Consider the following 27560-nt stretch of genomic DNA (forward strand, 5'->3'; position numbering starts at 1 on the left):
CCAAAAACCAAACAACCCTACATCATGACAGTATAGAAATCTTTTTTATAATCCGTGACTTTTAATATCCTGTGACTAAAAGTGGGAAAGACAAGAGAACATGTCAGTCTTTATAGGAAACTGGGTACACTACCGGTCAAAGGTTTTAGAACCCTTTTCTCATTAAAATGGTTTTCTTTATGTTTATGACTATTTACATTGCTCATAGAGTCTCACTGGATGCATCAAAACAGTGAATGAACACATATGCAATTATGTACCAAGCAAAAATTGAAAAAAAACTTTAAATATGTTTTATATTTTAGATTCCTTAAAGTAGCCACCCTTTGCTGCAATGACTAAAATATTAACCTTTGGCCATCTCTCAATGAACCTCTGGAAGTTCTTTCAAGGCTCTTTGGAAAACTATGTCAAGTGACCCCTTCATGAAGCTCATGGAGAAAATGCTAAGAGAGCAAAGTAGTAATCAAAGCAAAGGGTGGTTATTTTGAAGAATCTAAAGTAAAAAAATATTTAGTTATTTCACACTTTCTGTTTACTATCCATGTGTGTTCATTCACAGTTTTGCCTTTGGTGAGAAACTACAATGTACATATTCATGAAAATATAGAGACCCATTAAGTGAGAAAGTATCTTAAACTTTTGACCAGTATTATATATGGTAAATATATATTATATATACACTGCTCAAAAAAATAAAGGGAAACCTCAAATAACACATCCTAGATCTGAATGAATGAAATCTTCTCATTGAATACTTTGTTCTGTATAAAGTTGAATGTGCTGACAACAAAATCATACAAAAATCATCAATGGAAATCAAATTTGTTAACCAATGGAGGCCTGGATTTGGAGTCACACACAAAATTAAAGTGGAAAAACACACTACAGGCTGATCCAACTTTGATGTAATGTCCTTAAAACAAGTCAAAATGAGGCTCAGTATTGTGTGTGTGGCCTCCACGTTCCTGTATGACCTCCCTACAACGCCTGGACATGCTCCTGATGAGACGGCGGATGGTCTCCTGAGGGATCTCCTCCCAGACTTGGACTAAAGCATCCGCCAACTCCTGGACAGTCTGTGGTGCAATGTGACGTAGGTGGATGGAGCGAGACATGATGTCCCAGATGTGCTCAATCGGATTCAGGTCTGGGGAACGGGCGGGCCAGTCCATAGCTTCAATGTCTTCATCTTGCAGGAACTGCTGACACACTCCAGCCACATGAGGTCTAGCATTGTCCTGCATTAAGAGGAACCCAGGTCCAACCGCACCAGCATCTGGTCTCTCAAGGGGTCTGAGGATCTCATCTCGGTACCTAATGGCAGTCAAGCTTCTTCTGGCGAGCACACGGAAAGAAATGCCACCCCACATCATTACTGACCCACTGCCAAACCGGTCATGCTGAAGGATGTTGCAGGCAGCAGATCACTCTCCACGGTGTCTCCAGACTCTGTCACTTCTGTCACATGTGCTCAGTGTGAACCTGCTTTCATCTGTGAAGAGCACAGGGCGCCAGTGGCGAATTTGCCAATCCTGGTGTTCTCTGGCAAATGCCAAGCATCCTGCACGGTGCTGGGCTGTGAGCACAACCCCCATTTGTGGACGTCGGGTCCTCATACCATCCTCATGGAGTCGGTTTCTAACCGTTTGTGGAGACACATGCACATTTGTGGCCTGCTGGAGGTAATTTTGCAGGGCTCTGGCAGTGCTCCTCCTGTTCCTCCTTGCAGAAAGGCGGAGGTAGCGGTCCTGCTGCTGGGTTGTTGCCCTCCTACAACCTCCTCCACGTCTCCTGGTATACTGGCCTGTCTCCTGGTAGCGCCTCCAGGCTCTGGACACTACGCTGACAGACACAGCAAACCTTCTTGCCACAGCTCGCATTGATGTGCCATCCTGGATGAGCTGCACTACCTGAGCCACTTGTGTGGGTTGTAGAGTCCGTCTCATGCTACCACGAGTGTGAAAGCACCACCAACATTCAAAAGTGACCAAAACATCAGCCAGAAAGCATAGGTACTGAGAAGTGGTCTGTGTTCCCCACCTGCAGAACCACTCCTTTATTGAGTGTTTCTTGCTAATCGCTAAAGATTTCCCCTGTTGTCTATTCCATTTGAACAACAGCATGTGAAATTGATTGTCAATCAGTGTTGCTTCCTAAGTGGACAGTTTGATTTCACAGAAGTTTGAATTACCTAGAGTTATATTGTGTTGTTTAAGTGTTCCCTTTATTTTTTTGAGCAGTTTATATTATACAGGGGTTGGACAATGAAACTGAAACACCTGGTTTTAGACCACAACAATTTATTAGTATGGTGTAGGGCCTCCTTTTGCGGCCAATACAGTGTCAATTCGTCTTGGGAATGACATATACAACTCCTGCACAGTGGTCAGAGGGATTTTAAGCCATTCTTCTTGCAGGATAGTGGCCAGGTCACTACGTGATACTGGTGGAGGAAAACGTTTCCTGACTCGCTCCTCCAAAACACTCCAAAGTGGGTCAATAATATTTAGATCTGGTGACTCTGCAGGCCATGGGAGATGCTCAACTTCACTTTCATGTTCATCAAACCAATCTTTCACCAGCCTTGCTGTGTGTATTGGTGCATTGTCATCCTGATACACGGCACCGCCTTCAGGATACAATGTTTGAAACATTGGATGCACATGGTCCTCAAGAATGGTTCGGTAGTCCTTGGCAGTGACGCGCCCATCTAGCACAAGTATTGGGCCAAGGGAATGCTGTGATATGGCAGCCCAAACAATCACTGATCCACCCCCATGCTTCACTCTGGGCATGCAATAGTCTGAGTGGTACGATTCTTTGGGTCTTCTCCACACCGTAACTCTCCCGGATGTGGGGAAAACAGTAAAGGTGGAGTCATCAGAGAACAATACATGTTTCACATTGTGCACAGCCCAAGATTTGCGCTCCTTGCACCATTGAAACCGACGTTTGGCATTGGCATGAGTGACCAAAGGTTTGGCTATAGCAGTCCGGCCGTGTATATTGACCCTGTGGAGCTCCCGACGGACAGTTCTGATGGAAACAGGAGAGTTGAGGTGCACATTTAATTCTGCCGTGATTTGGGCAGCCGTGGTTTTATGTTTTTTGGATACAATCCAGGTTAGCACCCGAACATCACTTTCAGACGGCTTCCTCTTGCATCCACAGTTAATCCTGTTGGATGTGGTTCGTCCTTCTTGCTGGTATGCTGACATTACCCTGGATACCGTGGCTCTTGATACATCACAAAGACTTGCTGTTTTGGTCACAGATGTGCCAGCAAGACGTGAACCAACAATTTGTCCTCTTTTGAACTCTGGTATGTCACCCATAATGTTTTGTGCATTTCAATATTTTGAGCAAAACTGTGCTCTTACCCTGCTAATTGAACCTTCACACTCTGCTCTTACTGGTGCAATGTGCAATCAATGAAGACTGGCTACCAGGCTGGTCCAATTTAGCCATGAAACCTTCCACACTAAAATGACAAGTGTTTCAGTTTCATTGTCCAACCCCTGTATATATTATCGGTAGAGACACCCAGATGTCCCTCTCCTCAGACACCTCCTCCAGCACCTCCGGGGGGAGCCCAAAGCATTCCCAGGCCAACCGAGAGACATAATTCCTCCAGTGTGTCCTGGGCCTCCTCTGGGTGGGATGTGCCTGGAACACCTCCCGTGGAAGGCGTCCAGGAGGCATCCAGTATAGATGCCCGAGCCACCTCAACTGACTCCTCTCGATGTGGAGGAGCAGCGGCTCTACTCTGATCCCCTCCCGAATGGCCAAGTTCCTCACCCTATCTCTAAGGGAGTGCCCTGCCACCCTACGGAGGAATCTCATTTCAGCTTCTTGTATCGGGATCTCGTTCTTTTGGTCATGACTCAAAGTTCATGGTCATAGGTGAGGGTAGGAACGTAGACTGACCGGTAAATCGAGAACTTCGCTTTAGGGCTCAGCTCTCTCTTCACCACAATGGACCGGCACAGCGTTCCCATTACTGCGGCAGCCGCACCGATCCGTCTGTCGATCTCCCGCTCCATTCTCCCCTCACTCGTGAACAAGACCCCAAGATACTTGAACTCCCCTCCAACCTGAAGAGCGCAAGCCACCCTTTTCCGGTCGAGAACCATGGCTTCGGACTTTGAGGAGCTGATCTTGATCCCAGCCGCTTCACATTCGGCTGCGAACCGCCCCAGTGCATGCTGTAGGTCTTGGGTAGAGGGGGCCAGCAGGACCATGTCATCTGCAAAAAGAAGAGACGAAATCCACTGGTCCCCAAAGCAGACCCCCTCCAGCCCTTGGCTGCGCCTAGAAATCCTGTCCTTAAAAGTTATGAACAGGACCGGTGACAAAGGGCAGCCCTGCCGGAGTCCAAATGCACTGGGAACAGGTCCAAAACTTCTGCTCCGCTTGCACAGAGACCGGATGGCCCCTAATAAAGGGCCCACGACTCCCTACTCCTGGAGCAACCCCCACAGGGCACCACGAGGGACACAGTCAATGCCTTCTCCACGTCCACAAAACACATGTGGACCGGTTGGGCAAAGTCTCATGAACCCTCGAGTACTCTACAGAGGGTGCAGCGCTGGTGCAGGGTTCCACGGCCGGGAGGAAAACCACACTGCTCCTCCTGAAGCTGAGGTTTGACTATCGGCAGGACTCTCCACTCAAATACCTGGCGTAGGCCTTACCGGAGGCTGAATGGTGTGATCCCCCAGTAGTTGAAACACACCCTCCAGTCACCCTTCTTATGAAGGGGGACCACCACTCTGGTCTGCCAGTCCAGAGGCACTGTCTCCGACAGCCACACAATGTTGAAGAGGCGTGTCAACCATGACAGCTCCACAACATCCAAAGACTTGAGGTACTCAGGGCGGATCTCATCCACTCTCGAAGCAATGCCACTGTGGAGCTTTTTAACCACCTCGGTGACTTATACCTGGGTGATGAAAGACTCCAACCCTGAGTCCCCAGCCTCTGCTTCCACCAGGGAATGCATGACGACAGGACCGAGGAGACCCTCGAAGTACTCCGTCCACCGCCTGATAATGTCCCCAGTTGAGGTCAGCAGCTCCCCACCCCCACTGTAAATTATGGGTGTTGGCGAAGCACTGCTTCCCCCTCCTGAGGCGCTGGACGGTTTGCCAGAATCGCTTCGAGGCCAATATATGTATATATATATATGTATATATATATACACACACACATTTACAATTTTACAGTCCGAGCCTCCAAAGCTCCGTACTGCAGTACTTAATACTTATGGACTGCAGATATAAGAAGAATAGCATTGTTTTCACCAATTGTCCATATTTAACAACTATTACACACTACCTACAGTTGAAATCAGATATTTGCATATACTGTGTAAAAGACAAACGTTTTTATGTCCCTTGTAGATACAAAATTAGACTTAACTCATTGTTTTTGTTTGTTTTTTTTTACTTTAGCTGAGTTAGGATTACCCAAAATATTTCTATTTACTAACGCTTGCTGAAATAATGATGTTTTGAGAGATTGTTTTATTACTTTGTTCAAAGTTTAGATAGTTGGAGTCTTTGAAAAAGAAACTCTTTAGTAAATCAAATAATATGGATGGCATTAAATTGACCTCCGGTAATAAAGTAAAACACCTTGATATTATTTTTGACCAGGACATGTCATTTAAATCCCATATAAAATCCGGTTTCTAGGATTTTCTTCTTTTACCTCCGGAACATTGCCAAAATTAGAAATATCCTGTCCAGGAGTAGTCCACAAAATGCAGCTGAAAGCCTTCAGCTGATCCAAAATACTGCAGCAAGAGTTCTGATGATAAACTAAAAAGAGAGATCATATTTTTTCTATTTTAGCATCCCTGTTAAATCCAGAATAGAATGTAAAATTTTCCTTCTCACATATAAAGCCTTAATGATCTAGCTCCATCATATATATGATTTTTCCTTAAATTGCTAACAGAGCACATCGTTCTCAGACTGCAGGTTTACTGGTGGCTCCTTAGAGTCTCAGAAGTAGAATGGGAGGCAGATCCTTTAGTTATCAGGATCCTCTCCTTTTTGGTGAGGCATCGGCTGATGTACTGCTGCCAACAACTTAATGTTCTCTTTCTACAGATGACGAGAGACCGGGTTAAACAATGAAAGACAGGGAACACATTTCCCTGTCTTTCAGTGTTTAACCCGGTCTCTCTTATAGACATAGCTATTGGCTGAGCTTTTACTGTGACTGACTATGTGCTCTCTTTCATGCTCTAGACTTGAAAACTGACTCAGTTTATCTACTAAGCTGTATTTCTCTCCTAGATGAAAATAGTAAATAAAAATTAATACAAATTCAAGCAAGATATCAGAGATTATTGGACTTCCACAAGTCCCATTCATCCTTGGGTACAATTTCCAGGTACCTAAAAGTGCCAAGGTCATCTATTCAGACAGTTGTATGAAGGTATAAACATGGGAATGTATAGTTAGAAGCTTATGTGACCTACAGATGAAAGAAACTTGGTGCAAAATGAATGTATCAACTCCAGAACAAAATCAAATATCTAGTGCAAATGCTGGCTGAAGCTGGGAAGGAAATCAAATTCCTCATTCTCCAATTGTGGTCATTCACTCTCCAATGGATTTATTTGATTTATAATGTAAATGCTAACGGTTAACCCAATCCGTAACTATACACTGCTTTTGTCCAATTTCAATAAGCTGTTTAAAAAAAAGAGCTACACACTATTTTTTTCTCACATTTTATTTACCATTTATTTCAAGTTACATATATAATGTTAATAAATGCCACTTTAATATACAACCCATCAACATCAGCAACAAGAGAAAACTCTCTTCCATCCACAACTTTTAAAATAAAGCTTAAAAGAAATTCTGAAAAGTTAGTGTGCATCCATAGAGCAACAAAATAAACAAAGGCAAGGCCAAGAAGTGCAATGTATACCATATAGGCAACTACCAAGCAAAGACACGAGATATCACAGATTGTACTGTTAAGTAAAAAACAGAAAAATGCTCACCTTAGTCATACTCTTAACATTATTATGAAGTTTGGTTCAAATTTGACAAGATTTCATGAAGCCTATGAGGTCCATCAAGTGTGTGGAAGTTACAGTTGATGCAGAGCTGACTCTGTACAAAACGCTACAAGGATTTCTATCTTGGCAAATCTGATTAACTGTACACTCATACAGTTCAATCTCCTTTGCACTAAAGAAGTGGAGCAGAAGGAGGAGAATCATACAGCTTAAGAAAGATTCTGTGTCAAGCTTTATGCTGTCAACCCGAAGCAGTGACAAAGATACTGTGAATAATCTGAGAGACCCCTCCCTACATCTCTCAATCCTTCTCGGAGCTGGTTTCAGGGGGCTTGTAAAGCTAGAGCACTAAGGGAGCTGACAGCACGTCAAATGACAGGCTTCGCCTTCGTCTACCAACTATTTGTCCTCCCATGCAGTTAACAGTCACACACTGTGAGGAGGGCGAAGTTTGAAGTCTGACAGATTAGTCCCCAGTATGGCTGCTGAGGTGCGGCCTTGCGCTGGTGTCGGGTTGTCACATCTGATGGAAGATCGCTGGGACGTCTGAGGTGACTATGTGTAGAAGATGACCTCTGGGATCTGTCCGTCTTCTACTGAAGTGCCGTTGTTGTTGCCTGCTGCGTAGCAGAAGGTGAAACAGGTCTTTGTGCCAGTGGAGGATGACTCATGCGTTACCTTTCTCATTCCCTTGGTCCCATAATGAGAGTCTGGACCCTGTCAGACACACACAGAACCAAAATTAGTACACATTTTCAAATGGGTGGGTTCTTTCCTGTATTAATCATCTCTCTCTTCTTGCTGACCTTCAGTGTGGCACAGGCAGTGTAGTTGACGTTGGGTAGAATCTCCACCGGTTCTTTGAACATGACTCTGAAGGTGTTTGCTGACCCATCACAGCTGAAGCCTGTGTCGTTCTGCCCCAGCACTGTGTTGCTGTCTGTGTGAATTATCTAGAACAGGCACAAATATCCAAGATGGCATAAAAGGAGTGCCTCGTTAACACTCTTACATTTTCTTCTATGTAATTAGTGGTATTGATTACTTTATTCAACAGACTCATGGTCCACATGCGATAGATCAACAGTAGATTGTAAAAGTGGAGAAAATCTGATACATGGTTTTCAATACAGATTTGAAAAGTGTAGCATGAATTTGTATTTAGCCTTCCAGCAGTTACAACTGCAAGTCTTCTTGGGGTATGTCTAACAGCTTTGCACATTTAGATACTGAAAATGTTTGCCCATTCTTCTTTCCAAAATAGCTCAGGTTCAGTCAGTGTATGTGAACAACATTTTAGGTCAATTTTAAGTGCTTGAAATTCTCAACTTAAGGTCTAGACTTTGAGTAGGTCATTCTAACAAAAATATGCTTTGAGCAAAATTATTGACCCTCCACTCTACAGTGTTGGTGCATTATTTCTGCCACACAATATACATTGCATGTAAGTTTGATGACTTTTGCCAAACTGCAAACAAGACCTCTTATATCGTTTTCCAGCAATTGCTTTCTTACTGCCATTCATCCATAAAGGCCAGATTTGTCAAATACACAACAGATGTTCCCACCTGAGCTGTGGATCTCTACAGCTCCTCCAGAATTACAATGAGTCTCTTGGGCTCTTTCTCCAAAACTTTATCCATGACCTGCCTGGTGTGATCTTTGGTCTTCATGGTGCCGATTGTTCATCAACATTCTGTTACAAACTTCTGAGGCCTTCGCAGAAAAGCTGCATTTATACTGAATACCAATACATGGCACATTTCAGATTTGATTTTTTTTTTTTTTAAAACCTTGAATCATTTTTCTCCAACTGTAAAATTATGTGCTACAATGTTTTGCTGTTTCTGCAAAATCTCAATAAAATATACTGAAATTTGTGGTTCTAATGTTACCAAACGAACAAAGTTCAAGGGGCGTGAATACTTTTGCAAGGCACAGTAAATACTGACAGTAATCAGGGCCAGTACCTGTATATTGACTTGGTAGTCTGTAGGCCCATGTATGGAGCCGTAAAGTCCAAATCCAACCACAAAAATCCTTCTGTTAACAGAGAACCTGTAAAAGAAATTGAGGTAGACACAATTGCAATTTAGCCTTTTACATTACGCTCATTCAAAAATGACATAATCTTATCAAAAAATTACTGAAAAGATTTCATGATCAAATTCTTCAACATTGTTGATTTATCAGTGAAACATCAGTGATGAGCATTTGAACTTCCATTATAGAAGGTATGTAGATATGACTTTTTAAAGTGTCACACACATGCTGCATAATCAAGAGAAGAGAAGAGAAGAGAAGAGAAGAGAAGAGAAGAGAAGAGAAGAGAAGAGAAGAGAAGAGAAGAGAAGAGAAGAGAAGAGAAGAATAAGGAGCCAGCTTTGTAGCCCTGATCTCAACACACCGTATGCGGTCGCTTGTCCCACTGTAGCCCCAGCGGCTCTCAACCTGACCAAAACGGGTGATGCTGCACTCCTTCCCACGGAGACAACAGCGGGGACGGTCGATAAAATCTACACGAGGCTTTGGGTTCACTGTAAAGTGGAGGAAGAGACTCACCACCTCTCTGTCGGTTAGAATATTAGACTGGGCAGGACCTGAAGGATAAGGGCATGACCCAAACACAGAGGTCAAAGTCCGGGTGGTTATTTAAAAATTAAATAGATGCAGTAATGGCAGTTTTATTGTTCTGTTTTTTTACCTGCTGCAAACTCCTCGATGGTCATTAGAGGGAAGCGGATGAGCGTGAGAGCTTTTCCCAGGACTTTACGCATGTTCTCCGGAGTGGGCTGCAGCTGCTGCCTGCGAGCCTCAGCCTCAGCCCAGCGAACAGCAGCTCCAAACAAACGCACCTCCCTTACTCCTAAAGTATCCCTCTCCAAAACCGCCACCAAAGTATCTAAAGGAGACAAACGTGAGCGGTTTTCAATCAGATTCTAAAGACCAATACAACATGAAGCAATAACAACAACATTTAAAGCAAGTCTTTACCCAGATCTATGTCCGTGAACCCTTCAGCAGCAAGGGCATCTCCGGTGTTCTTGTCAATGTTCTCCAAACATAGGCTGGCAAGCTGTGGCTCATCAAACAAACGTGCCTGAAACAAAGATAATAAAGCTTTAATGACAGCTTACCATTAAAACATGATCCAGTTTTCAGCCAACATAAAGGCAGTTAATACTCCTGAGGAAGGCTGAGTTAGCTCTTTTTATTTTTTAAGAAATCAAAACATACAGCACAATACTTGCAGCTGACAACACATCTGTGTAGAACATGCCCAAAGGACTGGCTTAACCTGAATGTTTTCCTTTTACAATACTGCCAAAACTTTGAAGAGGCTTACAAGTGCTAAGTTTTTATCTGCGAGCTTATTTTTATGTTTAAACTTTGGCATTTATTATGATAAATGCATATTATAAGTCACGGTGCCTACACTTTGCTCATGTCAAAAGTCCAGACTGCTAAAGACTCCAATTTCCAGAGTTTTCAGTCTGTTTCAGCAGATTTTGAAGAGTAAATACAGAAGTTGGCTATGAAATTGTCATTTATGATAGATGAAAGGATAAAAAGAGGGATAGTTAGCTGGACAGAGGGACTGACAAACGGACCGACAGCTGGGTCAATGGATCGCCGGACCGATGGATGAAAGGTACAGGGAATAAAGTCTGGAAATAAAAACTATTTTTATATTCCATTTTCTCATTCAAAACTCTTCAGACCTTGAAAACCCTGAAACCAAATCTCATGCTTCTCCAAGAGGTCTAGGAAACCTGACTTTTTATTTTTTTTACCTTATGACAGTTTCAATCATTTTTCATTAATCTGTAAAATAACCGTTTAATTTGTTGCAAAAGAAATTCCCAACAATTTAATCTTTTAAAAAAGGTGTTGTATAGAATGCTTAGCAAGTTAAATACTTTTCTGTCACATCTGCATTTTTTTCTAAGAAACCTGACAGTGAATCAGAATAGTCCAAGTAGTTGGTGCAAGGGGTTTTAAATCCACAGACAAATGAAAAGGATTGAACAAATGTTTTCCCCTGGATGTGCTGAATGTCAAGGTAAGGAAGTTGACCTGTGTGAGCAGCATGAAAGCATTGTCTGCTCTGAGGTTTTTCTTCAGGAACTCCACGCAGTGAGCCTCCAGGGCTGGAACTGCATACTTCTTGGCTGTATATAGAGTGGTCATCACGGTCTCAGGCCCTATCTGGACTTCATCTGAATACAGGAACCTGAAACAGATCACGCCAGTTTAATTACTCGTATACGCAGAGATGGAGTGGCTACAGTAAGCGGTAAAATCCACACGCAAAATTTGATGGCGGAGCTATAATGCAAACTCCTTACTTTAGCAGGGCCAAAAAGGCAGCTGGTTCCACATCAGGAAGCTCAATTTCCGTGGAGGTAGTCGCCATGCCGCCGTTGAACATAGCATCAAACACTGCGCTGCCCACAGCCAGGACAAACCTGACACGCCACAGCAACAACAGGAGGAGGGGTCAGCTCGGTCATTTTTAACCTGTATGTTTCTGCTGAAACAAATCCTCTTACCTATGAGCTGGTATTCTCTGAACACCCATTCCTTTGCCAACCAAGAAATGAACGTCACTGAGCACCTCGTTGTTGAAGAGAAACGCAAACCTCTCCTTGACGGTGCTCTTTGTCGCCTGCCAGTTGTACACCGGCTCTCTGTAGACAAGCACAGACGCTGAGGCCGGGGTGGCACTCGGTGCAGTGGCCGGGGAGGCGTTCGACGCTGCGCTGCTTGCCATGTTAGACGCCGGGGAGGCCATGGCTCCAGCTGCCGCAGAAGCAGCACCTGCCGCAGCGGCCGGCTGCAGAGGGTTCTGCGCAGTCGGCGGAGCTCCGCTCGAAACGCCGCTGCCGTCTGCACCGCCAGGCCCCAGCTGCGGGTTGGGTCGCCTTGCCGTTCCCTGTGCTCCCCCGGCTGCACCGACCGCTCCCCCGTTGGTTGCTGGCATTGAGAAAACGCTGTTGCTAGGCTGGCTATTCCCCAAAGGACCCGGGCCGGAGAAACTAAGGCAAGGAGGCCTGCCGCTGTTGTCTCCAGCGGCCATCTTCAACCTGCTGTAGGCGTAAACAACAAACTTCATCGCCTTCTGTAATTCCAGTGGTCCACACACGCATTTTGGCCTTTTATTCCACCTGGCGTTTATTACCGGTACTGCAAGATGTTTTCTATTTCACGGCTTGCATCCGAGTTAACACATTTATGGATGATTTTTAAACCTTTTTCATTATAAAGTTTTTTAGTTCTGACATGTGATTTTCTCTTTTTTTGCTGATGTGTGCACGCTTCACGTGGACATCATACTACCGTTTACCAATGAATTAGCTGTCTCTTGCAGTTAGTAGAAAAGGTATTTTATTATTTCTTTATTTATCCTTCCTTGCCTACTGACCCTACAATTCTGCTTTCTGGTTCCCATTCATGATCAGTTCCACACGCATCGGTGTTAGTTAAAATAAAATGGCTCCACACTCTTACCATGTCACCAAAAAATTAAAATATCACTGTCTTTCCAGAAAAACAAATTAAGAGCAACTTCCAACCAATGCTAAAATATATCTACTAATGACTGAATCATAAATAAAATCAAAACATGTAAAGTAAAAGAAAAATGTCATCCTTAGAGGTGACATGATTTGGTTATTTTTTCTGCTACAAGATATTCTCAAAGTGGTTGGAGAAACTTTGACAGTCATGAACGTAACTTTGGGGCAAAACTGTTTGTTCATTGTATCTGTGAATATGAAGTCACAGAGAGCAATGCTATAGGAATTTTGTAATTGTAGAATTTATTTTCACTCTTTCACAAATACAAAACAGCAGTTGCACCTCTTCAGTTTCTTAAGAACAAGTACACAAATTGTCTACTTTGAGTTACACATCTAAACACCATATTGGCTATGTGAAATGAATATTTATGGTTAATGTCATGTTTTAGTTCATGAATCAATACATTTCATTCAAATGTATTGCTGTATATGGAGGAAGAAGAAGAACGAGTACAACCTCAAGAACACCATCCCTACCATGAAGCATGGTGGGGAAAACTTCTTTTTTTGGGGATGCTTTTCCGCAAAGGAGACGGGACAACTCCACCATAATGAGGGGAGCATGAATGGGGCCATTTATCAGCATTGAAGATGGGTCATGGCTGGGTCTTTCAGTATGACAACGACCTGAAGCACACAGTCAGGGTTACTAAGTAATGGCTCCGTAAGAAGCATCTCAATGTCCTGGAGTGACCCAGCCAGTCTCCAGACCTGAACCCAATTGAAAATCTTTGTAGGTAGCTGAAAGTCCGTATTTCAAAGATAGCTCCGATACCTGAAGGATCTGGAGAAGATCTGTATGGAGGAGTTTTCCAAAATCCCTGCTACAGCATATACAAACCTCGTCATGAGCTACAGGAAACATCTGAAATCTGTACTTGCGAAAAAAGGTTTCTGTATCAAATACTTATGTCATGCTAATTAAATACTGAAAAAATCACACAATTTGATTTTCTGGATTTTTGTTTTAGATTCTGCCACTCACAGTTGAAGTATCTGTGATAACAATTAAAGACTTCTACATGCTTTGCAATTCATCAAATACTTGTTCTCCCCACTGTAAGAGCAAAATGTATTGATATTAATAATTGCTGGAATTGAAAACATTGTCTTACTGGGCAAATACTCTATTAAAATGTCAACAAGCAGGAAAATATGTATTTGGATTTCACCTACAATGGGGTTCAGTTTATATGAACAAAGAGAACAGAAAAGACAATATATGGATGTAAGTAGACTGACTGGGCCTCCTATAAACAGTGTACTAATTGATGCATAATGTCATGATCTATGGTTTTAATGAAGGAATATAAACTAGTTGATGCTGGGACTGTGAATTCAGTTCAGAATGTTTAGGTGGTGAACAGATTTTGTTTGTTTTGGCTTCTTTGTCACTAATTTTATCATTAAGCCAATTTTAATGTCAGACAAAGTTAACACAAAGCAGTTTTTAAATGAATATTTCTTTTATCAATCCATCCATCCATCCATCCATATTCGTATTTGCACGGTTTAACTGGTTGTGCCACCTTTGGTGTTTGCAATAACTCGCAATTAATCATTAATGTTTCTGTGGAGAAAATATTGGAACACTTTTGTTTGCAAACTTTTTTTTTCGTTTACGTGTGACCAAAAAGCAAAATAAAAGAAATCTGTAAGCGGGTAATATCTCTTCACAACACTGTAAATGGTGAAACAACACAACATAGATTGTTGACAGAAATGTGTTTAAGGTGTCCCTTTTACTCAATAAGATGAAACAACATGTCAGGTTTTACAGTGCACGCTGCATCACTCCTCTTCAGGGTGAGGGTGTACAGTCCTTCCCGTCCTCGGTGTATCCCTACAGGCCTCTGGAGGAGCGCACCCCCCTCTCCGCCTGCTCCTCATCAACCGTGACGTCAGGGCGGTGAGGCACGGGGGAGTTGTCCCCGCGCCGGAGCCCGGTGGATGCTGCTGAAACAAGATGGCTGTGCGCGCAGGAGGAACGGCGGCGGAGAGCTGAGGCAATGCAGAGGATGAAGCCAAGGGGAGGGGAGGGCGAGGAATCCACTCCCGTCTGTCCTGTCCTGTCTTTAAAAGAGCAACAGTCCCGCAGAAGGAAAGACGAGCCTCTCTGAGATGCTGCCAGTTTATTACTGCTGTTGCCGTTCAGGGTGACGGTTTCTGTCGGTTTGAGTTTTTCCTGTGGCCAAGACTCTAAAAAAGGTCCGATTAAAACAAACCTCGGAGCACTAAGTAGAGGACAGCCGGGGACGCTCACGCCGCTTTCAGAGATGTCCCTGCTGTGTGTGGGAGGTAAGGCAGGAAACGCTAGAAAAAGACCGTGTGTGTGTGTGTGTGTGGTTTTACGAAGTGTTACCTGCTCACGGTTTAACTGCACCGGTTGTCTCTGACAGAGCCTGCGGGCTGTCAGTTGCCTGGAAAAGTGTTGTCCGAGCACAGGAGGATTTCTGCTGAATGGTCCTTTAGAAAATAGCAGCTTTTTAATCAGGGGAGACTTTGAACAGCATCATTAAACATTTTACTGAATAATGCGCTTTTTAATTTAGTTTTGTGGCCAAAAATAAATATATATATATATATATATATATATATATATATATATATGATCAGCTAATAATATGACCATTACCGGGCGGGCTGCTGTTTCCTTTCCGGTGCTGTTAGTACTGCTGCGGCTGCTGCTGTGTGTGTGCGTGAGTGTGTGTGTGTGTGTGTGTGTGTGTGTGTGTGTGTGTGTGTGTGTGTGTCATCCACTCATTCATGCGTGGGCAGGAGCAGGAGGAGGACGAGGAAAAGCCCCTGCCGCAACGCTCCCTTGCCGCTACCGCAACGCTCCCCAGTGACTGGCGGCAGGAGGTGCGCGTCTGCCCCCCTCCCCACCCTCCTGTTCCAAAAGCTCCGCGTCTTCCCCTGAAAACCATGCGTCACCTCCTCCCACCAACACGCCCCATAATGCACTTGATGCCGACACCGTTGCCTCTTATTAGCCGGATGAATAAGCATCTGCTGGCAAGGTGACGTGACGGGGTCCACGTTTAGGACCAGTTGAGAGAAATATCTAAAAATGGGACATTCTCTCCCGCAGTTATTTTTAACGCGTTTCTGAGTATTTTGTTGTACAGATTAGAAGCTGAATCAGCAACCAATGTTTAGTTTTTCACATCAGGACAGGCAGGCGAAGAAATCCCTTTAAGCAGAGCACATATAAAGAGTCAAGAAAACCGTAATTATATGCCCACAAGGAATACATTTTAGGTTAAATTGCCCTCAACAAACGATCGTCTCAATTTGTAGATAAATTGCAAGTAAGCAATAGTTCATAGTGATATAATACCTTTTATGGTATTCCCACGTACATTTACAACATAAATGAAGACAATTATCAAATTTGATTTAAAACAGAAAAACAACAATCAGTCTGTTGGAACTGTTTTTATTTTTAGCTTATTTTATTGTGATCTTTTATGGCTTATTTGATTACTTATTGTATGGATGAATGTACTTGTTTTTATTGTAACTATGAATGTGCTGTCTTAACGGGTCCATCTTGAAAAACAGATTTCATTCTCAATCAGGTTTCTAACCTGGTTAATTAAAGGTTAAATTAAAAAAATAACTGACCACACTGCTGGTGAAACAATGCTCTCTTATTATAACAGTTCTAATAAACGTAATTGTTATTCTGATACATTGATGCAAGCAAAAGTGGAGAATAAACAGTTTTATTCAGAACCTTATACCTATATTATAATGATATACTACACTGAAAATTAGGGATGGTAATTATAATATTTTTGTAGTTATAAAAAATGTAACTGGTGGGTTGCCGGTTCAAACCCTCGCTCTGTCTGTCTCTGTGTCATTGGGCAAAACACTTCACCCACCTTGCCTGCTCTGATCAGATGGCCCAGTGGCACCGATTGTATGTCAGCCCTGGATCTGTCAATCTGTCCCAGGGCAGCTGTGGCTACAATGTAGTCTACCACTGTCTGATGACTGTTTATGACCGTTTATGACCCTCGGAAGAATTGTGTTTGGCCCCCGACTGCAGTTCACGAATGGTACAAATTTGGCCCCTGAAATGAAGCTGATGCAGATGGACAATTCATTGTAACTTTTCCAGGACAAGATTTTCACTGACATTCATCCTTTATTTTCTTCTCTCTTGCTAGATGGAAAAGGTAAGGTAAAATGCAAAGTGTTATTCTTTTATTGCCTTCATTTTTATTTCAGAGTAAGTAGGGCCACAAACATCCAACGACTTTTTACTCGAAAAGAAAGTTGGACACATGTATTCTTTAAACTCTGTTAAATCCAGCAGGGGCTTTAGAAGAAAGTTCTTGTTGTTGTTGCTAGGAACGGGAAGTTTCATTCAATGTTGTGCACGTGAAAAGGAAAAGAATTCACAGTCAAATTATTTTGTGTTTGAAGTTGGAAAAACGTACTTTCAACTTAACAATTTTCGTCTGCGATGCAAAAAGTTCATGCATCCAAACCCAGGTTATTACCTTTACAGTTTGAGTCCTTAATAAAGTCCTTAATTGAGTCCTTAATAAAGGCTGTGTTAACATTTTGAAATGTGATGCAACTATTGTGTACTTTTTGGCAGCGCAATTGCACAACAAAGTTGACTGTTGTAGCAACACACCCTCCTAGACAATGGGTAAGTTTTATCTTAAGGGCAGTATTTGCTTTTGTGCGGTTCTGACTGAAAGTAGTGATACATGGGTAGCCAAAAATAATTTAATGTCTTTTAAATACTTTCTATCATCACTTGTATTTCCATCGCAATAAATACCACAAATTTCTGTGATAAGCAGTCCATATTACCCCACCCATTCTGCGAGTATATATTCAAACAGCCCATTTTGTCCTTCTCGTAAGTGATGGAAAATGAGTTCTTTTATCCAGCTGATCAGCAGTGTGCAGCAACTGGTGGGCAAAAGTACAAGCTTCATTAATGTATGTTCCATACATCTGAAAAAAAAAAAAAAAAAACGTAGTCACCCAAGAAAAGGGCTTTAAGGTTTGACATTTTTAGTGTCTGTAACTTTTTAAAACCAGGGTATAGATATGGGTCTAGTTGCAAGTCATATAGCTGGTCAGAGAGTGTCCCCTTTCAGCTGTGCCAGTCCAAAGGAAAGTAATAGAAACTTTTTTTGTTAGCTGATTATTTGTCAGAACAACATTTTCAAAGGAAAACAAAGATTTTATTGTTTTTCTGTCTCTGATGTGAGCTGGAAATAAGTCCCAGATCATTGGAGGCATTTGAAAACCTCTCAATGAAGTTTATGATTGTTAAGATAGGATTTTCTTTTACAGTTTTCACAATCCACCTTTTTATCATGACTTGTCCTAAAAAGGAAAGATTAGGTGCAAATAATAGCAATGGCACAGGTACTTTAAGTCCCAGTAAAAAGCCATTATAGTGAACAAGAATGAGTTTGACCTCGGGCAAATGAAATTCACTTCCTTCCTCTCCAGTAGCAAGTTTGGAAAGGGTGGAAAAATGGACTTGTGTCTCTGATAATAGTGCTTCAGGTTACTATGGTGCATTTGAATTGCTTTTCTGCCTCATATTCAGCTATTATATACATATTACAGTTAGTATGGGGGATAAAATCTGAAAATATTTACCATTTTGCTTGTGATAACAGCTATTGATCCATTAAACCTTTATGATTAACACAGAAATAATCGGTATGAGCAGAAACCATAAAGAACAACTGAGCTTACAATAATTTGTGTAAGAGCTAAAATACAACTAAAGGCTTCTTTTTAGCCGCCCATTTTTTTTTTTACATCCAGCCACATAATAGATGCTGTTCCACCTCAGCCTGTCCCGTCAGTTCCACCCACTGACTCACTCCCAGATGTCATTAAGACCCTGAGAGTCATTCATTCATAAACACTGGCTGCTGCAGACTACGAGGCTTGGCAGAGAGCCTTCTTTCTGAAGCGCTTACATCATTACCTGACTTGAGCTATTTCATGGAACTTTGTGCCTTCTGAATGGGCAACGGTGGCATATCTGCCAACCAAGCAGATTTCAGGCACAGACACATATTCAATCTGAACAATTTTTGGCAACCTTCTCCCACTTGGAAGTCCTGCCTTATTATTGTCTTTATTTGGACACAATGTCACACAGTCTGATGTTCCTGTCAGCAACAGCCGGGTTATAACTTCTGTCTTGTGTATATGTGATCCCTCAGAATAAGGTTCTGTCTGTCTGAATGGAGGCATCCCTCTTCTGTGTCATGAAACAGCTGAAGTCAGCTAGCCCTTTTTCTACTTTCTCTTCCCTGACGGTTCAAGCTGAAGGGGCTGCTTGATTCCCTGCTCTGTCTGTTTTCTTGGCAATGTCCAGTCAGTCCCCATAAGTCAGACTGCTGTCTTGGAGGTAATTTGTGAATGAAGTTAATGCAGGATATTTACTGCTGGTATTTGAGGTTACTGGCAGTATAATTTAATCTTAAAACTAATTTGTAGCTTTTACCTCATTTTTTTGACTCCAGGCTTCTCAACAATGACCCACCTTTTCCTCCATTCGATTCAAGGTTTGCATCTCTCTTAGGCTTTTATCAATTACTGGTGTATACTGTATGCGTAGATGGTGTGTGCAGTGGTTGTCATTTCTTTCTGCTTGTGTGCAGATGTGATGAACTGTAATGTGCAGATACTTGGGATATTTTCCAATCTGTCAAAGAGAGTTATGATTTTGTGATAACCATAAGCGTCCATTTTCTGCTCCTGAAAATCTTATTCCTTTAGTTACACTCAAAAAAATTATTTTTTGGGTGAACATAAAAAAATTATGGAAAGTATTTCCACCCAATAATAATACGCTAATTTAGCAAGAAATTGTTTTACTAAGTGACATAAATGTAAATATGCTGGTTTGGTTCAACATAAGGTGTTGGTGTTATTATTACTCAACGACAAGGGGTAAGTCCAACATAATAATCTTTTGTTGGGTGAACATACAAAACTTATGGAAAGTATTTCCACCCAATTATAATACGCTCATTTAGCAAGTGACAGTTTTGTTGAGTGAAATTAATGTAAAGATGCCGAATCAACATAATATGTCGGCGTCACTGTTACTTAATTACAAGAGGTAAATCCAACATCATTTTTAAAGGTTAGTTCAACATATTCACCCATGTTTGATTTAAGTGTGGATGACCCAATTTAATGGGGTAGCTGCAACTATATTTTAAAATGATACAAAACAACTAATTAATTGTGCTGATCAGACAAGACTTATGTGTGTTTGACAATCACAAATACTTTAGTTGTGAGTCGTTTCAGTCATATGAAAATCAATAGTAATAATTCAATAAGTCAATTCTGACATCAATATTTGTTTTAAACAATGTAAAAATTTGTCATCCTAGTTTATGACAGTTGATATCAAGTTATGAAAAAAACACCTTAAAGCAAACAGGATTTCTTGAGATTGAACTTTATTGCCCATGAAGAGGCAAACATAGAAAAACATCTGACTCTACAAAAAATGTAAATACAATAAAAATGAAAGTGCATTCTTGTGCATCAATGAATTTGAAATAAATAAATAATAAAATTCTCAAAATGAATCTGTATACTACAGAGCCCTCTATTTATGGCGTAAATCTGTTTCATCTGATTTTGAATTAAAAATGAAGTAGAATTGTTACCAGTGAATATTAATGCATTGAAATTGTGTACCTGAATTGCTTTTACCCTGAATTTACTGCTTCAAATTTTCAATAGCAATGTTTCACTATTTTCATATTCAGAATCAAAATTTCATGTTTCAAAAAATTCTAATAAAATAATTCTAGTAGAAATTCTAACAAGCAGTCAAATTTAACCGGCAAAATTCAGTGTTGAAATATGCAGTCTGAAATTCAACTTGAAACAGCTGAGATCCCAGGGAAAAGCAATAGATTATAGATCAAGTTGAACCAATATCCAGCCTTTTCATCAGGGTTTCATGTAAAACTGTTTTCTATAAAGTGAACAGCTGGTAACTCATCTGTCCAGCTGTTTCTGTTAGTCAGCTATCATCTCCAGCAACGCTGACACAATTTCGGTTTGTTTTACATTAAGACCTAATGAACAGGCTGGATATTGGTTTGACTTGATCTAGAATCTCAGCTGTTTTCATGAATTTCAGACGTTGTATTTTGATGCTGAATTTGGCATCTTGAAAATTTAGCAACTGAAATCTAAACTTTGTATTTTCACAAACTTCATTTATTTCAATGTAATTAAAAAAAAAATTTAAATTTTGATTTTGAATGCGAAAATACTGAAAAATACAGGTGAAAATTCACTAATAAAGATAGGAAGGTTTAATTTCTGTGTAAAAAAATTCAGATACACTACTTCAACCATGAACCGCCACCTTAACGTGGTGGAAGGGTTTGAGTGCTCGAATGATCCTCGAGGCTATGTTGTCTGGGGCTTAAATGCCCCTGGTAGGATCTCCCATGGCAAACAGGCTGTAGGTGACAGGTCAGAAAAAGAGCGGTTCAAGACACCTTCATGAGGACCACAAAATCGAGGCATGTGATGTTCAACTCCCACCTCCGGGAGAACTTTGACCAGATTTTGGGGGATGTTGGAGACAGAGTCCGAGTGGACCATGCTCTCCGCATCTATTGTCGATGCTGCCGCCCGTAGCTGCGGCCGTAAGTTCTGTGATGCCTGTCGTGGAAGCAATCCCCGAACCCGGTGGTGCATACCGGCAGTAAGCTGAAGGGTCCTATCGGCTGTGGTTGGCTTGTGGGACTCCTGAGGCGGCTGACAGGTACCGTGAGGCCAAGCGTGCCATGGCCCGAGAGGTGGCAGAGGCAAAAACTCGGGCCGTGGAAGGAGTACTTCGAGGATCTCCTCAATCCTGCCATCACACATTCCCTGGTGGAAGCAGAGGCTGGGGACTCGGGGTTGGACTCTTTCATCACCCAGGCTGAAGTCACTGCGGTGGTTTAAAAGCTCCACGGTGGCAGGGCTTCAGGGTTGGATGAGATCCGCCCTGAGTACCTCAATTAGGGTACTCAGGGCTTTATTAGGGGCCATCCGTTCTCTGTACAAGCAGAGCAGGAGTGGTTCACATTGCCGGCAGTAAGTCGGACCTGTTCCCGGTGCATGTTGGACTCCTGCAGGGCTGCCCTTTGTCACCGGTCCTGTTCATAACTTTTACGGACAGGATTTCTAGACGCAGCCAAGGGCTGGAGGGGGTCTGGTTTGGGGACCAGTGGATTTCGTCTCGTCTTTTTGCAGATGACGTGGTCCTGCTGGCCCCCTCTAGTCAAGACCTACAGCATGCGCTGTGGCGGTTTGCAGCCAAGTGTGAAGTGGCTGGGATGAAGATCAGCTCCTCCAAGTCCAAGGTTCTCGACCGGAAAAGGGTGGCTTGTACTCTTCAGGTTGGAGGGGAGTTCCTGCCTCAAGTGGAGGAGTTCAAGTATCTCGGGGTCTTGTTCACGAGTGAGGGAAGAATGGAGCGGGAGATCGACAGACGGATTGGTGCGGCTGCCACAGTAATGGGGGCGCTGTGCCAGTCTGTTGTGGTGAAGAGAGAGCTGAGCCGAAAAGTGAAGCTCTCGATTTACCGGTCGGTCTACGTTCCTACCCTCACCTATGGCCAGGAACTTTGGGTCATGACCGAAAGAACGAGATCCCGGATACAAGCGGCTGAAACGAGCTTCCTCCGTAGGGTGGCCGGGCACTCCCTTAGAGATAGGGTGAGGAGCTCGGCCATCCTGGAGGGGCTCGGAGTAGAGCCGCTGCTCCTCCACATCGAGAGGAGCCAGTTGAGGTGGCTCGGGCATCTATACCGGATGCCTCCTGGACGCCTTCCTCGGGAGGTGTTCCAGGCACGTCCCACCGGGAGGAGGCCCAGGACACACTGGAGGGACTATGTCTCTCGGCTGGCCTGGGAACCCCTTGGGCTCCCCCTGGAGGAACTGGAGGAGGTGTCTGGAGAGAGGGACGTCTGGGCGTCTCTGTTGAGTCTGCTGCCCCCGCGACCCGGTCCCGGATAAGCGGAAGATGACGAGTACGAGTATGAGTACTTAAATTATTCCACATCATGCTAAAATAACATTACTTAATGATGTTCAACCACAAAACATGACTACATATGATAGAAGCAACATGTCACACTTAGATTAATTTAGCACACACCCAATCTGGATTTTTTGAGTGTAGTTGATTGTCCTCATTGCAGTTCTTTGTTTTAGTTTACAAACACTCTCATATTAGGCAAGTCCTGAACTGATTTAAGCCGCCTTAAAGCTGCCTTGCTAGATTAAATTTTTCGTCTTTTGGGTATTCTGATATATTTCGAAGACACTTCTGTTTTCATAAAAATATATAATTGCTTGCAAAAATATTCACACTCCTTAAACATTTTCAAGTTACATCTCCACACTTCACTGTATTTTATTGGGATTTTATGTGTCTGACCAACATGAAGTAGTGCATAATTGTGAAGTGAAAGGAAAGCACTGCATTGCTTTATACTGTTTTACTAATAAAAATCAGAAAAGTGTGCAAATATATTCAGCTTTTGCTGCAATTACATCACAGATTCCGAGATGGATTTAGGTATAGACTTTGACTAGGACATTTTAACACTTACCAGTCTTAACACTTACACCACTGTAGCTCTGGCTGTATGTTTAATGTCACTGTGCTGCTGGAAGGTGCTGCTCTCTGTAGCATCTAACAGGTTTTCTTTCAGGATTGACCTGCATGTAGCTCCACCCATCTCCCCATTAACACTGATCAGCTTCCCTGTATATACTGAAGAAAAGGTTTAATTTGGTCTCATCTTACCAGAGCGCCTTATTCCACATGTTTGCTGTGTCACTTACAAGGCTGATGCTAAACCTCTAATGGGATTCTTTTAACAATGGCTTTGCCACTCTCTTTAGCCACTCTTCCATGAAGGCCAAATTTGTGCAGTGCATAACTAATAGTCCATAGATCCTCCCATCTGAACCATGGATCTTTGCAGCTCCTCCAGAGTTACCACTGGTCTCTCGGCTTCCTCTGCGATTAATGTTCTGCTTGGTGTCTTGATAAGTTTGCAGTTGTGCCACAAGTGGATGGTGGATGGAACAGTCTCTGTGAGATTTTCAAAGCTTGGGATATTGCTTTATAAGCTAAGAGAACTTTTAAAATCAGATCAAATTGGACTCTGTTCGCTAATTAAGTAGCTACTAAAAGCAATTAGTTGCACTGGAATTAATTTAAGGGTTTCAAAGTAAAGGGAACTGAACACAAATGCTTGCTACCCTTTTCAGATTACTATTTGCGTGAATGTTAAAAGCAATGTTAATTTTCTTAATTATGCACTACTGTCACATAGAATCTCAAGAAGAAACAGTAAAGTTTGTGATTGCTGCAAAAAAGTTTAAGGAGGCTGAATACCTTTACAACAAATTCCATACAGTATTTATGTCTGAATGTCTTGTTTGCTGTGAACATGCAAAGCTTCCCTCAGGGTGCTGAGGCTGAATGAAAGCAGTGATTATGTAACATTATCCTTGCTGCAGGTGCATAGCAAAGGAGCAAGCCACTGCATTTAGCATGAGACTGCGTGGCAGAAGCTGCAGGTTTACCTCGAGTTTGTGAAGGTTACGTGGAAAAAGGCTTGGGAAATGGAAAAAGGCCTTGCTGACTCAGATAAATTGTATTTTTCACTTTTTGGTTATTACTAATGGTGACTAGTTTTGATGTAGGAATTGTAAGTGTTAGTTAAACTACGATTTACCACAAAGAACTTGTATTTATTATTCTGTAAACATGTGCATGTGAAGTATGTCCACATCTGCAGTGTGTGTGTGTGTGTGTGTGTGTGTGTGAGTGGACCTCCTAGAGTGTACGTGGTTGAGAGTTGTGGGTAGTGGAGCATTAAAAATGCATGTGTTGAGTTACGTCACGGCTGGTAAACCAGTGCTGCAGAAAGGGAGCATAGACTTACACAGCACACAGAAAAATGCACTGGCAGATACTCTTTAATTTAAATAGGGATGCTCTGCTTGAATCTTAGTAAAAGAGAGAAATTCCCATATAAACCCCAAATAATTTACGTCTTGCACCAAATGTGTTAAGTATTTAAAAAGTATTAATAAACATCTATAGATTAATAAATAACATGAGACAAGCATGTTGTTTCTGTACAGTACAGAGTGCATTGAAATCCTTGTTTGAAATATGTTATGCTTTGTCTTTACAACTAAGTTGTAGAAACATTATAGCACACAACCATCATACTTTCAGTCAGACTCTGCATTCTTCACCCACACTTATGTAATGCTGAGTGTGCTTGGTGAATTCTGCCTCTTTGTGTTTGTGGAAAATATGCCTGCTTATTAGGTTTTATGTTATATATGAGCTGCTTGGTATGGACAAAATGGACAAAACATTACAAAAAAATAGGTACCCAGTCATAGAGAGAGTTTAGAACATTGTGATGGACAATTAAAACAGAGAAGAGGGAGCAAAATTTGGTCTTTTCTTTGTTTCACAGCTAGTAGTCATCGTTTTACAGTTGTATGCATTATTGTTGTTACATTTATAAGATCCTTAAAGATATTTTGCAGCCAACGGCAAAGTCATTCTGTTCTCTTCAGGTCTACATGTTTTTCGTACCTTAAATTTGATCAGATTTTAACTGGTTCTTTGATGATAACAGTTGTACTTAGTGTCAGGTTTAACCAACCTAACAATACTTATAACAACACAAAAAGAAAAGAGAGACAAAGTATTAGTTCCTTTTATTCGCTTTGCGAGGAGAAACGGTCAAGATTTGCTCAGTTACAGATCTCGCACCGCTCTGAACAGCATCTGTCCGCCTCCTCTTTTTATTGTCTTTCGGGGGTCCCTAGTTTACAAAAACATTGTTCTCTAAAAGATGGGGGAAAACAACAGCTGCATCGTAAACAGGTCATAAACAGCTTTATACATTAACAACACATTTCCCACAGTCTCCTCCAACTGGTAGGGTCAGTTGTGCCTTTTGTTGAGTGTAATCAGCCTTCATCTTTATGACCTCCTCAACTGGACTGCTTCCTTCTCTGCTAGTTCAGCTCCATTTATTATCCTGCAGACAAACTCATCACATCCTTTCTCACACATACATCATGAAAGGTTATGAGATCAAATAGTCAAGTTAAAGAATAGGAGAAAATATAAGATAAATCTATATTCAATTATTCCAACACTTAGAAACATTGTGCCTTAAAAGTGTTGATATCCCATGAACCCCTTTACATTTGCCACTTAACCCAGATTTTTTTACTGGGATTTTATTTAGGGACGAGTGGCCTCAATCTTTCAAAAGATTTTTCGAAAGTGAGTTGACAGAAAATTGGATGGAGAGAGGGGGAAGGATATGCAGGTAATATCAGCGGGCTCAAACCAATTGCAGCCTGTCAGGGACTAAGGCCTCCGTACATGGGTCATGGGCTTCATCCCTGCGCCACCACCGTTTCCTTTTTATTGGGATTTTGTGAATAAATGTAAAGTTTAAGGAAAATTACATTCGTTTTTTATAATTTTTTTGCAAACAGAAATCTGAAACAAGTGTGCCAGGATTAGTATTTAGCATTTCTAACCCTGCTGGAAAAAAAAAGCATCCTCACAGCATGATGCTGCCACCACCATGTTTCAGGGTGATCAAAGTGATGCGCTGCATTCTACCACATATAGACAGTGTTTGTCACGTTTAGGCCAGAAAGTTAGGCTTTGGTCTCATGGGACCAGAGCACATTCTTTCACATGTTTGCTGTCCAAGATGTTTGCTGCATTGCTTGTGGAAAACTTTAATCAGGACATTTTTGTTTTCAGGCACCTGTCTGGTGTGTTCCTGTTTATTAATGATCTCTAACCTAAAGGACCTTTACAGAACAGTTGTATTATCTGAAGGCCACGTGATTTTATTTAGAGGTATCAAAACTAAAGAGGATACAAAAGTCGATGCAACACTTTTCAGATTTTTATTTGTAAACGATATTTTAAAAACCACTTCCTTCCATTAAAAAATTAGGCACTACATTCTGTTGGTCTGCAACAAAAAAAATCCAATTAGACACATTGAAGTTGTAATGTGACAAAATGTGAGAAGGTTTAAGGGGTATGAATAAAAAATGCTATTTAGTTATGACCAGTCTTATTTATTTACTTCAAATTGAAGTTTTTGTTTCAATGTCCGACATGTCCCTTTGACTGCTGTTTTAGTATATTGCAAACCTCCTTGGTTTGTCCTCCCTCTGTACAAACAGAAAACACGTAAGCATGAAAACAGATGGTGTTCCTGTGTGTCACCATGTCCCTCTCTGTGTTCCCACAGTGAAGAAAGCCAAGCTGGATGGACCCCAAGGTAAGACGTAGGTACATGGAAATAATAGAAGGAGGTACACAAGGAAACTGTCCGTTTAATGTGTTTATATGAGGTTCAATCTGGAGTTAGTAATTGTGTCAGTTTGCAGAATGTATATCCAATAGTAAAATACATATTTATTTTCTCGATCTGATGTTTTCCATTCCTCTCTCTATCTTTTTCTCCTTGCAGAAAAGTTTAACACTTATGTGACTCTTAAGGTGCAAAATGTGAAGAGCACAACGATTGCTGTCAGGGGCAACCTGCCCTGCTGGGAGCAGGACTTCATGTTGTGAGTCCCTTAGTATCTTTTCTCTCTCACACACCTTCCTCGTCAGCCTGCTGTCATTTACCCATCATCCACTTTTCTCTATACTGCTGCTCCAGTGCTTGATTTTATATCAGCTTTCATCGCTCTTTCTTTCCACTTCTTCATCCTAAGTGCCCTTTATCCCTGTATTGTTTCTCGCAGCTCTTCCTCTCCACCTCGGTCAGCTATCTTCAGCTCTTTTTCATCTGCTCTTCCGTGGTACTTCTGGCTCTC

The 27560-nt window shown here is 41.9% G+C and overlaps 2 protein-coding genes across 2 annotated transcripts in view; one reads left to right on the top strand and one right to left on the bottom strand.

Moving 5' to 3' along the window:
- Positions 1-6734: 6734 nt before the first annotated feature.
- LOC124869678 (BTB/POZ domain-containing protein 2) lies at positions 6735-12183 on the bottom strand. Its single transcript, XM_047367681.1, has 9 exons — positions 11599-12183; positions 11395-11514; positions 11123-11279; positions 10040-10145; positions 9750-9947; positions 9453-9645; positions 9016-9103; positions 7852-7998; positions 6735-7762 (listed from the first exon to the last, which is right to left on the bottom strand). The coding sequence occupies exons 1-9, from the start codon at positions 12159-12161 to the stop codon at positions 7601-7603; spliced, it is 1734 nt and encodes a 577-aa protein (XP_047223637.1). The 5' UTR covers positions 12162-12183; the 3' UTR covers positions 6735-7600.
- A 138-nt stretch (positions 12184-12321) lies between these two features.
- Positions 12322-27560, top strand: part of LOC124869677 (protein unc-13 homolog A-like) — a 69092-nt gene continuing 53853 nt past the window's right edge. The window contains exons 1-3 of the mRNA XM_047367680.1: positions 12322-14925; positions 26987-27016; positions 27209-27308. Of these exons, the coding sequence (XP_047223636.1) occupies positions 14904-14925; positions 26987-27016; positions 27209-27308 (152 nt within the window). The 5' untranslated portion in view covers positions 12322-14903. The remainder of the gene's footprint in view (positions 14926-26986; positions 27017-27208; positions 27309-27560) is intronic.

Source organism: Girardinichthys multiradiatus, chromosome 6 (genome assembly GCF_021462225.1).
Source record: "Girardinichthys multiradiatus isolate DD_20200921_A chromosome 6, DD_fGirMul_XY1, whole genome shotgun sequence".
In the NCBI taxonomy this organism is placed as follows: Eukaryota; Metazoa; Chordata; class Actinopteri; order Cyprinodontiformes; family Goodeidae; genus Girardinichthys; species Girardinichthys multiradiatus.